The 16,367-nt window shown below is 38.9% G+C and overlaps 1 protein-coding gene across 11 annotated transcripts in view; it reads right to left on the reverse strand.

Annotated features, from left to right (window-relative positions):
• The window catches only part of HSD11B1 (hydroxysteroid 11-beta dehydrogenase 1), a 55,073-nt gene that overhangs the window by 27,819 nt on the left and 10,887 nt on the right, over positions 1 to 16,367 (reverse strand). For 5 of the 11 annotated variants that reach the window (XM_006942808.4, XM_019821872.3, XM_003999332.6 and 2 more), the window contains one exon: positions 511 to 624. The exons of 2 other annotated variants lie outside the window; for them this stretch is intronic. In XM_006942808.4, coding sequence (XP_006942870.1) covers positions 511 to 598 — 88 coding nt within the window. In that variant the 5' untranslated portion in view covers positions 599 to 624. Of the gene's footprint in view, positions 1 to 510; positions 647 to 5,180; positions 5,277 to 16,367 lie in introns of all 11 variants that reach the window. 4 more of the 11 variants (XM_045049143.1, XM_019821874.3, XM_019821876.3 and 1 more) reach the window with 2 other exon arrangements.

The raw sequence follows: 16,367 nt of genomic DNA on the forward strand, positions 1-16,367 counted from the left end.
TTCATTGACAGAGGTTTCAGCTAAAACACTAGAGTTCCAGACATTTCTGGACTCATCCAATTTTGCTCAATTGAAATAAAACCCAAAAAGTCATCAAAACACATGTGCTCATAGAGATTCCAGGGATTTTCTCTCACTTCTATTTAGTCATCAACTCCAGAATCCTTTCTTGCTTCCCACTTATCAGTCTCTCCTTGGAGCCCAATTATCTGGCTGTGTTGTAAATTTTGGAATTACCCTCATTTTTGTAAGGAATCTGAAATTACTTTCCATTAAGGGTGCCAAATAAAGCATGGACTATTTGGCAATCTGTTGGCTACATGATTACCCCTCCCCATACTCTATTACCCATAGCCCATGTCTAGAAGACACAGAAATACAGTCCCACCCCAGGGTTCCTCTTGTTCAGCAACTTTGGGGATCAGGAACTCATCTGGATCCTCAGAAACACTCCAGCCACCCCTATGTTTTTTTATCTATTCCTCCAGAATTAGATACATTGGTACTTACCTGGTCTGAATTCCTCATTCGCAGAATAGTAGTAGTAGGCCAAGAAGATCCCCAGAATGGGGGGGAGATATTTTTTCATAAAAGCCATCAGACACAGACCTGGCCCGAGGAGCCCTGTAGGACACACAGAGAGAACCTACAGAGCTTTCTACAACCTCCCAGTCAGGCAGCAGCCTCTGAATTGTGACATCAGGGACGGGGGAGGCTGGAGTAGTCTCAGGCAGTGCTAGCCAATTTCCCTGTCAGAGCAGCGATTGGCTTTGGGTGGGATCCCATTCGTCCCTGGCAGCCTGTGTGGTGGATTTCATAATGGACAATGTTTACTCCATTTCATTGAGCAAGAAGAGACTTCCAGATGGCCAAGCTCATGACTGTACAGGAGTGGATTCCTGAACATCCCTACCCAGAGCCCATCTTCCTCTTAACACCATTTATGCCAAGAATCAACGGCCGTTTAAAAGTGGTACGTCAAAGGCAGAGAGAAAGTGTGTGCGGGGCTTCTGGGGAAATGTGAGTAATAGCAAAACAAGCCAAATTCAAGCCAAATCTCACTCTTGGCCCCACCTCCCAGTCGGAAGCAATTAAAAATAACAGCACAAAACAGAAAAATAAGCTTAAGAAAAAAATGTGCACATTTGGGGGGGGGGAAGCAAACAAGCCCTATAAGCCCCACACTCAAGTTCAATGAACAAGTATTACAACATCAAAGGGGAATGCAAGCCAGCAAGAACCCAGATGGCGGGAAACCCAAGACCAGTTCAAGACTCTCTCTCAGGCAAGTGCAACGGAACGTACACTTATTACTTTAACAGCAAATAAAGAAGAAATAATGAGTGCCAAAAAAAAAAAGGCACTAAGCTATTAAAATGGGTCTTGTAAATGCTATAGAGGCACAAGAACTGTAAAGATGCAAAGGAGAGGAGACCTGGTCCAGAAACAGAAGGAATTAGCATTGTTGAAGCAAAATTTGCCCCCCAAGGTCTACATCCGGCTAAAGACGGATCTAGTAACAATCAAAGGACCAGGGGAAAACCCCCTAGTTATTTAGAATGTGTCACAGAAATATAGAAATAACCACTTTGGTATGTCTGCAGCAAGAACTCAGTAAGGAACAATCCTCCAAAAAAGAATTTGAGAGATATTATTGTTAAGTTTTTCAACTTAAAAAAACAAACTAACCAACCATAAAAATTCTCTCATCACAGAGCAAACCCAAAATTCTGCAAATTACCAACAGAGCCAAGAAAAACCACTTAAATGTTAGGATAAGAATGGGTATCTGTGTTTTGGGAGGATGAATATGGTTTGAGGGCAGGAGTTGGGGGCTCACACAAGATTAAGAGAAATTGACTTATGGCCACAAGTACAGTATGTGGAAACACTCGGTGAGTTTTCACTTCAGAGTAAGGGAAAACAATTTAAGACCCAGAGGAGATGAAATAATTTATCAACAAAGGCTCACAGCTGTGAAGTTCACATCCAGGAAACAGTGGCGATTTGACAACAGTTTAGGGCTAGCTAGAGCTCAAGGTTATGGAGGACAAAATAGAAAAAAATATATAAAGAAAATTCAAGTGGGAAATTACATTACATACTGACAGAATTCCAAGATATATATGCATCATTTTATCAGGGGCTTTATGCTGCCAAGACATGTTACATACTAGGCTCCATTTTCATCTCTGGAGGGAAGGAAATTGAAACATTTCATTTTTCTTAGTACCATCCTATTAATAGTAAAATTAGAGAATACAAGGAAAAATTGCTTTAAAATATGATGCTGAAGTGACAGAAAGATGGACAGATGAGGGAAGTTTATAGTCTGATTAAAAAAAGACTTAAGGTATACTACAGAAAGCATACACTTAAAGCAAAAGTAATAACAAGTGAGATAGGGTTGATGGAACATAAAACAAATGCATCAACTATTGCTGATTGTTGGCTAAATGAAAAATGAAGTCCACATTGTGCTGCTTCAGAAGACACATTTAAACACAAACAGGCACACACAAAAACACACACAGACATTTTAATAATTAGCTATTGTGCTAGAAAATAAGGATACAAAGAAAGCTTTCAGTAATTTTTGTGAAATAGATGAAATAATTTTTAACCAATAAAATGCATTAATAAGAAATGAGGACACCATATAATGGTAGATGATACATTAAGTCTGAGCAGTTCTTAAATTTTTTGGTCTCAGCATCCCTGCACAATCTTAAAAATTATTGAGGATCTCAATTTGTGCATAGAGGCATATTTAAGAGATATTGTGGATTCAGTTCCAGACCACCACAATAAAGCAAATGGTACAACAAAGTGAGTCAAATGAAGTACACACAAAAGCTATGTTTATACTATACTGTAGCCTATTTAGTATGCAATAGCCTTATTTCCAAAACATGTCTATACCTTCATTAAAAAATACTTCACTGCTAAAAAAAAATGCGAACCATCATCTGAATTTTTAGCTACTTTTAATCTTTTTGCGGGTTGAGGGTTGTGCCTCAATATTGATGGCTGCTTACTGATCAGGGCGGTGGTTGGTGATGGTTGGGGTGGCTGTGGCAATTTCTTAAAATAGGACAACAATAAAGTTTGTCACATTGGTTGACTCCTTTTCCTCATGAAAGATTTCTCTGTAGCATATCATACCATTTGATGGCATTTTACCCCCAGTAGAACTTCTTTCAAAATCAGAGTCAGTTCTCTCAAACCCTGCCACTACTTTACTATGTTTATGCAATATTCTAAATTTTTTGTTGTCATTTCAACAATCTTCATAGCATCTTCAGCAAAAGTATATTTTTGAAGAAACCACTTTGTTTGCTCATCGGTAACAAGCAACTCCTCATTCATTAAGTATTCTCATGAGATTGTAGCAATTCACTCACATCTTCAGGCTCCACCGCTAATTCTAGTTCTCTTGCTCTTTCCACCACATCCACAGTGACTTCCTCCACTGAAGTCTTTGAACCCCTCAATGTGATCCAATCAACTTCCAAACTCTTGTTAATGTTAATAGTTGAACCTTTCCCCATAAATCATGAATGTTCCTAGTGGCATCTAGAATGTTTCGATTCTAGGTTTTCATTTTACTTTGCCCAGATTCATCAGAGGAATCATTGTCTATGGCAGCTATAGCCTTATGAAATATATTTCTTTAAGGCTTTTTTTTAAACGTGTATTTATTTGTTTTGAGAGAGAGCTAGCGAGCATGCGTGTATGAGCGTAGGGGAGGGACAGAGAGAGGGAGACAGAGAATTCTTAGCAGGCTCCACACTGCCAGCACAGAGCCCTACGCTATGCTCAAACTCACAACCTTTGAGATCATGACCTGAACTGAAATCAAGAGTCGGATGTTTGACTGAGACACCCAGATGTCCCTGATATGTATTTCTTAAGTAATGGAAAGTCAAAATTACTCCTTGATCCATGGGCTGCAGAATGGATGTGTTAGCAGGCATGAAAACAACATTAATCTCATTGTACATCTCCACAGAAGTCCTTGGGTGACCAGATGCATTGTCAATGAGCAGTAATATTTAGAAAATAATTTTTTTTTCTCTCTGAACAGTAAGTTTCAACAGCGGGCTTAAGATATTCTGTAAATGGATGCGCTGTCATTCAGTCTTTTTTGTTCCATTAGTAGAGCACAGGCAGAGTCGATTTAGCATCATTTTTAAGGACCCTAGGGTTTTTGGAATGGTAAATGAGCATTGGCTTCAGCTTAAAGTCACTAGCTGCATTAGCCCTTAGCGAGAGAGTCAGCTTGTCCCTTGAAACTTTGAATCCCAGCATTGATTTTTCCTCTGTAGCGGTGAAAGTCCTAGATGGCATCTTCTTCCAATAGGAGGCTGTTTTGTCCACGTAGAAAATCTGTTGTTTAACGTAGCCACCCTCATTAATTACCTTAGCTAGATCTTCTGGATCACTTGTTGCAGCTTCTACATCAGCACTGGCTGCTTCACCTTGCAGTTAGTTTATGTTATGGAGACAGCCTCTTTCCTTAAACTTTATGAACCGACCTCTACTCCTTCTGCAGCTTCCTCACCTCTCACCCTTCATAGAATTGAAGAGTTAGAGCCTTGCTCCTGAACAGGCTTTGGCTTAAAGGAAGGTATGGCTGTTTGATCTTCTATCCAGACCACTTAAACTTTTTTCATATCAGTAATAAGGCTGTTTTGGTTTCTTATCATTTGTGTGTTCACTGGAGCAGCATTTTTAATTTTCTTCAAGAACCTTTCCCTTGTATTTACAACTAGGCTTGTATTTATAACTGGCACAAGAGCACTAGCTTTCAACCTATCTTGGCTTTTGACATGCCTTCTTCACTAAGGTGAATAATCTGTAGCTTTTGATTCAGTGTGAGAGATGCGCGCCTCTTCCTTTCCCTTGAACACTTAGAGGCCATTGTAGGTGACTAGTTGGCCTCATTTCAGTATTATTGTGTCTGAGGGAATAGGGAGGCCTGACAGGAGGGAGGGAAATGAAGGAACAGCCAGTTGGTGAGCAGTCAGAACACTATTTGTTGATTAAGTTTGCTGTCTAACGGCACAATTTATGGAGCCCCCAAAACAATTACAATACTAACATCAAAGATCACTGACCACAGATCACCATAACAAATATAATAATAATGAAAAAGTTTGAAATATTGTGAGAATTACCAAAGTGTAGCACAGAGACACAAAGTGAACAATGTTGTGGTAGACTGGCTCGATGCCGGGTTGCCACAAAACTTCAATGAATAAAAAGCCCAATATCTGCAAAGCACAAAAAGCAAAATGCGATAAAATCAGGTATGCCTACATGTGGGTTTTACTGCTGATATTGTTGTATTAGAAATTTAGACCGAGAGGGTGCTTGGCTGGCTCAGTCAATAAGAGCATACAACTCTTGATCTTGAGATCGTGAGTTCAAGCCCCATGTTGGATTGAGAGACTACTTACAAAATTAAAACAAAATAAGAATGGAGGATTCTTTAAAAGAAATTGAGACAGAATTTTAAAGAGAAATTTTTAATGTTCTATTTTATATTTGAGGAGAGAGAGAGAGAGAGCATGAGCAGGGAGGGGCAGAGAGTTGGAGACAGAATGTGAAGCAGGCTCCAGTGTCTGAGCTGTCAGCACAAAGCCCGATGAGGGGCTTGAACTCCTGAACAGTGAGACCATGACCTGAGCTGAATTTGGACACTTAACTGACTGAGGTACCCAGATGCCCCAAGAATTTTTTTTAAGTAAGCTCTATGCCTAACATGGGGCTCGAACTCACACCCTGAGATCAAGTGTTGCATGCTCTACCCACTGAGCCAGCCAGGCACCCCAAGACTGAGATTTTTTTTGAAACTCAAGAATACATAAGTATACATTGCTTTGTATTATCACACATCCTGTAGCCTCTAGAAAACTTGTGAAAGACTGACAAAGAAAGAAGGCAAATAATGTCTTAGTATGATTATGAAAATAGTGGACCTTTCAAACCTCCTTTCAAGAGGGTCTTAGGGATGCATTTGTGCCACACTTTGACCACGTTATGTAATAAACATTGATCCACGGTATGTCCATATTTTCATGCCTGGTTCTCTCATTAGCTTGTAAGCTCCTGGAGGATGTGGAGTGTGTCTTTTTATCTTTGTCTCTCTCCATCTCCCCCTAGCCTGGCTCCAAAATAGGCATTCAATGAACTTTGCTGTTTTAGTGTTTCCGAGGTGCTGCAACAATGAGAAAATTGCTATCTTTCTGCAGCCTGATTTAATCTAGAGAAATCACTGGGATTCAGCATTCTAGTTAGAACCTATCAGCCCCATTCCCTACTCCTCTTCTAGTGGTTCTCAACAAAGTTAAAAAAAAAAAAGACAAAAGGAAATATGACTGTTTAACCTAGCATTCGTTTTGAGTCAAATTTTCATCAGTCAAGTAAAGTTCCTTTCCCTGCCATGGCAACAAAACTAGCTATCCACTCCAGTCCTTCACGCTGGCCTTCCTTTGTAATGCATCGACTATGTACACTTTAGAGCAGGCTTTCAATGAAATAGGTAAACACAAGCTGGAAATTTTCAAAAACTCAGAGTGGGTCCACTCAGCTGGAGGTGCATGTCCCAGCCCAGCCAGGAATTCTGATTTGATCATTCTCACCTGAATCAATGGCTCAAGAAATAACAAGGTGAGAAGATCACGGCATTGAATGGGAAAGGGACCATGAGGGATGGGCCAGATCCAGTAGGACTAAGAAGGGGGTGGCAAGACTGTGGGGAGGGGCAGCCAAAGAGGAATTTTCATGCATTTGGCATAAAAAGTGGATCATGAAAGGTGCACCTGTCATTTCTGAGGCAGCAGCAGCTGTGGGGCTTTTCAGGACTGTTTAGTAGCTTTGTTAAGTGGCCTCTTCTTTTTGAAAGCTAATCCTACCAGAGGTAGAGTGGGAAGATCTTAGAGTAAAAGGTGGTTGAACCCTCTCATTTTGGAGATTCTCCCTTTCCTGAGAAAATACTGTCAATACGCTGAGACAGGAAAGGACCTTAGCATAATATTAGAATGAATAAAATTCTCCCTTTCTCTACCCTTGGCACCTGCCTCATTCCAGTTTCTCAGTTCTGATTTTTTACGAACTCCTAAGTCTATGCCATGGCTGCCAAAATCTGTTCCTAGCTATGGAAACAACCATCATTTTATATCATTTTATCTAATAACATGGGTTCCTCCCCACTCCCTCCTTTCTTTTCCTTCTCCTGCATATCTGATGAGGTGTGGGGGAGGAGTTCTTTGTCAACCTTCTGCATGGCCCCACTCCTAATGGACAGATTTTCTCATTTTCTAACGGAATCTCAAGAGAGGGGCAAATGAACTAGAGATGGGATAAAGTACCCTGTGTGTGTTTCCTGTCCTAACCTGTCACATATAATCTGTGGCAGGGGAACTCTTGGGGCAGACTACCTGGAATCCATTTGTGTGGGAAAGCCAAGAGCCTCTTGGGAAAGAACGGGTACCTGATGAGACCCAGAGCATGGTCTGATCCCTGCCCCTCAGTGGGAGTGGGGCAGATACAATTCTAAACATGCTGCAGTTGCAGTTTTTCAGGTTTTTCTCTGGCCTAGCTCCCATGGATTTGCATCTGAGCAAGGAGGAGAGATAGGGCCCATCTACAGTAACTGAAAAAGTTACTCCCTGGAAACTTTGGTAAAACACTGGTAGCACGAGGAGCAGTGGAAGAGGCCCACACAGCTGAAATGGCTGACTCCAGCAAAGTCACCACATAGCCCACACAGTTTTGGCCCATCTAGCAGTTTTTTTCTTGGTCATTCAATCCAGCTTTCAGGAACACATCAAGATGGTATGGCAGCTTCAGCTGGGTGAGTTTCTTTAGGGTGCCAGTGCCTTCAGCATTAGACAGAAGCCACTTCCCTTTGGTGGAAAGTAGGTTTGCCAAATTAGCAAATAGAAATACATGACACCAAATTAAATTTGAATTGCAGAATACATTTTTTGGAATATATATAATTAACAAATATATAAGAACCATGGATATATGTAAGCAACAAATACATTTTTGGGCTATGTATAATCTCAACTATTGTGTTAGGAGGAAAAAAAATTTCCTATACCCTTTAAAGTTCTTCTAGCTGGTCTAAGAATGAAATTGGCCTAAGACAGGTTAACAGGAGAAAGTCAAAGAAAAGTTTAATAACATATATACCTCCTATATACATGGAAAAAACCCAGGAAAACTAACTCCCTGAAAAGGTGAAGCTACACCCAAAATACCATCTCCAGCTAAAGACGAAAGATGGGGTGGGGAGGGTCAGCTATGGGAAGTTCCTGGGGAAAGTACCATATTCAAGGGTAAGGTTGTTCTGTAGGTTTATATCTAAGCTTTCTCTATTGATAACAGTTTCTAGAGAATTAGACTCACCCCTCCTTCCTAGTATTGAGGCAGATACCCTTATAAATGGAGATTTCCCTTATACATATAAATGTCTCTTGAAAAAAGGTAACTTCTACTTGGTTTTCAGAGCTTCTCTTGTGTCTGCAGTTTATTAAAAATAACCAACTTAGAATAATCAATGTGCCAAAAAGGCATATCTTGGGGTGGTAAAATTTGCTTTCTTACAATTGAATGGGATATACTTATACTAAAACTGTATAAATGTCTCTTGAAAAAAGGTAACTTCTACTTGGTTTTCAGAGCTTCTCTTGTGTCTGCAGTTTATTAAAAATAACCAACTTAGAATAATCAATGTGCCAAAAAGGCATATCTTGGGGTGGTAAAATTTGCTTTCTTACAATTGAATGGGATATACTTATACTAAAACTGTATTCATTGTTTATCTGAAATTCAGGTTCAACTGGGCATCCTGGAACTAGGAAACTGGGCCTTAGATGTGGACAAAACATTCTTGATCATGGCTACTGATAGCAGAGGGCAGACTACCTCATCCACCCTCATACAATGAAACCCAGCAGTCTGGCCACAAACAGCCCCAAAAGGGCTCTTAGTAGCAAGGAGGAAAAGGGACATACATGCCACATGGTGGCTAAGGGGAGATTTCATCTACTAACATTTATTTAGTACTTACTATGGGTCAGGTCCTATGAATGAAAAGCAAATAAAATGCTTTCTAAGTCTCAAAAGAAGACATACATGGAAGTAAATGAAATAAAGAGTTACCAGTAATATGATAGAAGTCTATGGTGGGGGCTGTGGAGGGTGGGAAGAATTTCTTCTGCTCTTCAAGGTCCTTCTAGCTGTACTAATCACCAAGTTAACATCAGATACATTAATGGGAGAAAATCAAGTTTGGTTTTGTATGTATGGGGAGTCCACACAGACATGGAATTCCAAAGACAGGCAACATGAGGCTTTATATGAGCTAAGGGGAGGGGTGGGGGTCTGAGGATAAAAAGGGGAGGAAAAGCATTAGCAGGAGAGTGAAAGGAGATGTTTGGAAAACAAAGATTGCCCTGTTATGCAGATAAGTTTCTTAGGTAAAGAGGAATCTAATTTATAGCTCTCTTCCTGGTACAAGCAAGCAGTTGAGGGGGAGACAAAGAACTTTTCCTGGATTTTCAGGGTTTTCACTGCTTTGAACTCAAAATAATGTTCATGCCCAAGTGGCCCATCTTGGGGCAGTCTGCCCTTGGCCCCTGTAGTTCCCTCCTCTGAAACTTCCCTGACATTTCACACATTAGAAGTTGAGCTGGTAGATTCTCCTGGCTCATTGAACCAGTCCTGGCAATAAGTCAGTTTAGTTTAACTCATTTCAGGAGGTGGTAATTCAGGTGTGTCCTCAAAGTTAGGCCTATGGTTCAAGCAATTAAGCATTAAATAAGAGGCATTTCTATGGAAACAAAAGAAAAACAATGGCTAATGTTTGGATCAAGTTATAAACCAGTTTCTGAGTTTTGAGGGTAGAGAGTAGATTTCTAAATGTCAAGCTTGAAGCCTCTTTAGATAGTGTGAGAGCATCCAGTGACAGATTTTCCTGGTTTGTAGTTTGAATGTCTTTGGTGATATTTTTGCCCACAGAGCATGAAGATTGCCTATACATGAGCTGTTGTGGTGATTTCCCTCAAGTTTACATCAACTTATTCATACTTAGTGTGCAGGGCTTCAGGAAAAGGGGCATTTGTTTTTTTATTTTGTTTTTTTATTTTTTAATTTTTTTAATGTTTATTCATTTTTGAGAGACAGAGAGAGACAGAGTGCAAGTGGGGGAGGGGCAGAGAGAGAGGGAGACACAGAATCTGAAACAGGCTCCAGGCTCTGAGCTGTCAGTACGGAGCCCCATGTAGGGCTCAAACTCACAAACTGTGAGATCAGGACCTGAGCTGAAAGTCGGACACCCAACTGACTGAGCCACCCAGGCGCCCCAAAAAAGGGCGTTTTAGATATCAAATGACTCTAACTCAGGAAGTGGGAGAAAAATTGAAAGCACTAGTTTGGAGAGTTGTAGCCAGGCATTGGAGGATGCTGGAAGAAATCAGGATCTAGTCTAGTTTATAATGAACAGGACTAGAATCTAATATTTACGCAGGTCTGTTATTGAAACCTATTTTCTCTCTATAATCACCCCCATTTCTATCAAAGATAGCCAAATTAGTAATTCTCAAAATAAGTCTAGTTTCAAAAACAAACAAGCAAACAAAAACAACCCCACTTGGCCTGATTATTTACATAAGCTCAGCAAGAATAGCAGTTGACCACACAAGCCTGCTTTGGGGCACCTGGCTGGCTCAGTTGGAAGAGTATGTAACCCTTGATCTTGGAGTTGTGGATTTAAGCACCACAAGGACTGCAGAGATTATTTAAATAAATAAAACTTCAAAAAAATAAATAAAAATCTGCTCTGCTGTAAGTTTTCATAACAAGTATCTAGACTGAATTTTTAATAGTCGTTTGAGACCAGAAGCCAAGTCAAATACTTGCCATCCGACTTTGCCGGCAATACCTGTGGATTTGCGTTAATTCCTCTCTTCTTGAGGTACCCAAAATATCCTGAGGTTCCTCCTGAGGAAGTGAGTTTATTCACCTTGTAAGCTGCTGGAAACTCGGGCTGATATTTCCAAGGGGCTTTATTGGCTCCCTCATGTCAACCTTAGCTCCCTAAAGCTGTCTGGTCATATCTGAGTCTATGTGGGTCTCTCTGAAATATGACATTCCAGTCAAAGCCTTGGTAATATAACCAGTGTTTCCAGTTGTATCTTATTATAAGGAGAACGGCCTCTTATTGAGCTTATGCAAATAAATATATTGCCATGAAAATATAAGAATACTCTCTGAGAGGTTTTAAATTCTGGAGGGACCCGGTAGGGAGGAAAAGATAAATGGTTCAATTCTGCTTCCAAAGGTATAATTTATCACATTGCTATAGGTTACGTTTAAATTAACTTAGTTAGCTTAAGAGAAAAGGTTTCCTTATATCTAGAAAAGCAAAACATTGAAAAATGTCAGTGATATTTTCAACAAAAATTGTAAAAATTACAATGATCTTCTTTATTCAGTCTCAAGTTATTAATTCTCGCTCTGTTTTAATCCAGTTTTTCTACTAGTTCTGGAAATTCTTACCTCGTTCAATTTTATGATCTTAAAATTATCAGAAACTTGTACTCAGAGTTTTTTCTGAGTCTCACTTAAGATGAAACACATTGCAACATCATGGGAGTAGAACAGTAACTGTAAATGACAAGTCTTAAAAATGATCATGATTAAAGATCTGATTAGACTTAATTACAAGGCAATTGACAATTTGGTTATTTCTGTGAAACACAGCACTCCAAGATAATAACACGCCAGATTTCTAGGGGTTTCATACAACTTTTTAGGACACTTAGTTTAATAAAATATCTGCAAAATATACCCAAAATATCTACAAAAATATAACCCAAGAGGGCTTAGTATCACTTATTTGACAATGCTTCCCATGTAATTTGACATGCCAAATAAGCCTACTTAATTTAATTTCTCACAAAATCTTTGAAATGTTCCAGGAGTGCTCTGGAACACCTCAGTTAGATTGTGGTCCAAAGATTTCTTTTAGAATTTCATTTTGGGACGTATGTCAAAAAGTATGAAAAGATTTGAACATTTGATTAGATAGGATCATAAATTATTATGAAACAATATTAAATTATCTAATTAACCAAATCAACAATAGAATATTTCAAAGGCAAATACAGAAAGTTAAATAGTTGTGAGCAAAATTTAGCTTTTTTAATATTAAGGCTCAGTTTTCTTAAGTAATCAGACTTGATTAATGTAGGAAATTATTTGGCAAAACAGAGTGCTTGTTTTCCAGGCAGATGACTTTAAAGGCAAAGAAAAACTTTTGTTTACAACTTCTTATTAAGAGCAGACCAGTAGTTCAAGAAAACTTTGTCCTTTTACCAAAGAGAAAGACAAAATTGTAATTGTGCTTCAGTGTATTTTTAATATTAAGACTCATTTACTTACTTAAATTGATTCTAATCTTAGCCAGTACTAACCACACACGAAATTCCTTTCCAGATTCCTTTTTCATAAACCTTCTGCAACATTAAAAAAAATTGTTTTTAATGTTTATTTATTTTGAGAAAGAGAGAGACGGCAGGAGCAGGGGAGGGGCAGAGAGAGAGGGAGACACAGAATCCTAAGCAGGTTCCAGGCTTTGAGCTATCAGCACAGAGCCTAATGTGGGGCTTGAACTCACGACCTGTGAGATCATTACCTGAGCTGGAGTCAGACACTTAACCAACTGAGCCACCCAGGCACCCCTGCAACATTTTACATTCAGATTTTGTCCTAAGTTTTCCCTCTTTAAATAACCAGTTTCACTTTAGGACAAAATTATTTTCTTTTCCCTCAACAAAAATGTATTCCCCTTCCTCATGCTTCTTTTTTTTCCTTTTATCCTCAAACACACATTCTTACTTTCCTTGCATACAAAGTTATTTCCTTTATTATTTTAAGTAGTCTTAATTATATTTATTAAAAATTTTCTCTTAGAAATCTTGACTTCTAATGAAAACTAAGTAGTAAGCAATTTGTGAACTATCTGTTATGCCAATATTCTTTAGATTGGCAAATTTATGAATACATTTTGTAATTCCTAGAAATGTGTGGTTTTTCATAGTACAATCTTTCAATAATGCACAAACCATGTTTATTAACAGACCTGAATTTATCTGTAGTTTCTCTGTAATATGACAGAAGTAGATAAGCCTATGTTCAGTACTTAATGTTTTATTATTTTGTCTTATTTGGAAATGATGTAGATATTTAATAATTTTACAACTTATCATTTAACTTAGCAAAACTTTATAAAGTTCCATGTTACAAAAGATTTAGGAAGCTACTTAAAAGTTTACCTACAGACCTTCTTATCTTATTTACATCTATTCAATTTACTTGTTCTTAACAATTATGTTTAGATTACTTGCAAAACATTATGAGGCGCTAGACAAAGTCAATGATTATTTGAAGATTTTTTTCTTTTGACAAATTTTGCAACAGAGATATAACATGAACTTATTTGACTTTCAGTAAATATAGATGGAATAAAGGTTTTACACTTAATGCTGATAACTTTAAAGACATGTCTATTTTAATTAAACCAACAACTTTAAATAGCTTTTTAATACTGAATATTTTCCCAGATCATATGAACTTGAAAAACATTTGGGTTAGTTTCTCTTTATGAGTTTTAGATTGTCCAGTTTTTGCAAATGCTGGCCTTCAAGCCAACTAAAAGAGGTCTTTTGCAAATTAATTTTAGCAATACCACCTAGAGGTAGAGAAAATATCTCATATTTGCAACATATATGGACAGACACTCAGATACAAACAAAATCTTACAGCTTTCTTTTTGCTAATATTTGTGGAGAGGACATAAAGACCCATTTTTTTAAAAAAAAAGTTTATTTATTTATTTTGAGAGAGAGCAGGCATGGGAGGGATGAGGGCGGGGTGAGGGGGGTGGGGGGAGGGGAGAGAATCCCAAGCAGGCTCCAAGCTGTCAGCCTGGAGCCCAGTGTGGGGCTCCATCTCATAAACTGTGTGATCACGACCTGAGCCAAAATCAAGAGTCGGATGTTTAACTGACTGAGCCACCCAGGCACCCCAAGACCCAAATTTTAAAATAACTCCCCCTTCCTTCCTTCCTTCCTTCCTTCCTTCCTTCCTTCCTTCCTTCCTTCCTTCCTTTCATTCTTTCTTTCTTCTTCCTTTCTTTCTTCCTTCCTTTTTCTTTCTTTCTTTCTTTCTTTCTTTCTTTCTTTCTTTCTTTCTCCTTCCTTCCTTCCTTCCTTCCTTCCTTCCTTCCTTCCTTCCTTCCTTTCTTTCTTTTTTTTCCTGATAAAAAATTCTCTGAAGTTTGTATTTCAAAGAATGGCTCTTCTGTCCTAGGGAAGGGGGTGTGTGGAAGGGGGTGGTGGTGGTTAGAAAATTTGCATCACAAAGGCACAGAGTAAGTATCCAAGTATTCTCCAAGGTGGAGATCAGAGCATAAGCGCCTATTATCAGAGGTGCTTGGAGTCTTGGCACAAGAGCCATTTTAGCGGTTTTTATTTCAAAAAGGCCTCCCCCACTCCCTTTATTTCCCTTCAGTCTCAGGTGATGATGGACTGTATTTACTGTTTGAAGACATGGTAAAATTTATAATTTTTAGGGACAGAGAAAGAATGCAAAGTGTTTTTTCTCCTCAAATTTCAGGGTAATTGTTATCAGAAATTTACTTTTTTTTTGAGTACAGGAGAATTTTTTTCTAATATTCTGTTTATAATATCTACAAATATTTTGAGAGGAATAGGCAAGGTTTGGGGATTAGTAAAGATGGGAGGGCTTGACTTGTTTCTAGAGTTGCATTTCTGGTTTTGTAGAGATTTGTAAAACAAAGTTCGTTGTTTCTAATCCCCCAAAGAACTGGATTACAGCCTGAATATCAAGGGACTAGCCTGCCTTTTTAACTAAATTTGGTTCGTTCTATTAGGGGGATTTTTAACTAAAACTGAGAATCAAAAGATTTGTGCCCTTGTATAAAGTATTTTGGCTTCTATTAGTCCCTGATATTAGCCTTTTGAGATCATGTGTAGGAGGGCTCAGGAGAAATTTGGGGTCCTGTTTCCTCTGTGAAAGGGAGGTTGTGAATACTCATGAACCAATTCCTCTCTAAAGTTAGTAAAATATTCTGGGGGGAAAAAAGGCTTTATAATTTAGGAGATCTGTTGCTGTCTAGGGGAGAGAATTCTTCTGCAGTGGGGGACCTAGGGTACACCTGTAAAGGACATTGCACAGGAATGCCTACAGCTGGCAGATCCTGATTACAGATCCCTGGGAGGTAGGATCAAAGCCAACCTCACTGCCAGTCTTGGGTGCTTTTGTTACATTCATTTCCTGGCATTCAGCATTTACATGAGCAACCTATATTCTTTGAACCTAGAGAATAGGCTGGTGTGCTCTCTGTACATCTTGTAAGGAAAGAGAAATTAAAACGGGGAGATTTTAGGAAACTGTACATTGGATGTGGACTTTTATTTTTGTTTTAATTTCTAATTAAATTTGTCTAATTTCTGTGCTTTAATCTTGTCAAACGAGTCCTTAGGCTAGTTATTATACTAATAAGACAATTGAGAACTCTCTATAAAGAATATTTTTCTTTTAAATATAGCCAATTTAGGGGCACCTGGGTGGCTCAGTTGGTTAAGTGCTCGACTCTTGATTTCCGCTCAGGTCACGCATGATCTCATGGTTTGTGAGTTTGAGCCCTGCATTGGGCTCTTTGTTGACAGCACAGAGCCTGCTTGGGATTCTCTCTCCCTCTCTCTCTGCCTCTCCTCCACCCCCTCTCTTTTTCTCTCTCAAAATAAATAAATAAACTTAAAAAAATAAATATAGCCAATTTAAAGGATCCATCGTCCAGCCATTGAGGAGTAGAATCTATTAATAGCAACTCAAACCAATAAGCCTTTTAATGACTTAAGACACAAAGGCATTCAAAGAGGGCATAGATGATGCAGTCCCCATGATCCAAAAGTTTACTTCCAAGATTAGTCTAAGAAAGCAAAGGTCTTCATTGCACAGGCAGTAAGGATGGTGTGCTGAAAATGGTGTCTCTGGTCTCCCACAAAATCACAGACCACTAATCTGTGACACCAGGGAGGTGCTACTGGAATGAGACTTTCCAGCATTAATAAGCAATGATGGTTGAGAGGACAGAGGTTCCTATGGGCTAAAGCCTCTCATGACTAACACCACTAACAAGGCCTGGGGTGAAAGGTGGGGAGAGAGAGAGTGTCAGAGTTAGATTCCCAGTCATTTCGACTGGCCATCAAGGTACACCCTGGTAAGTGCACCCTCTGGATGACAGAGACCAAAGGGAATATTCT

Source organism: Felis catus, chromosome F1, assembly GCF_018350175.1.
Source record: "Felis catus isolate Fca126 chromosome F1, F.catus_Fca126_mat1.0, whole genome shotgun sequence".
Lineage (NCBI taxonomy): Eukaryota > Metazoa > Chordata > Mammalia > Carnivora > Felidae > Felis > Felis catus.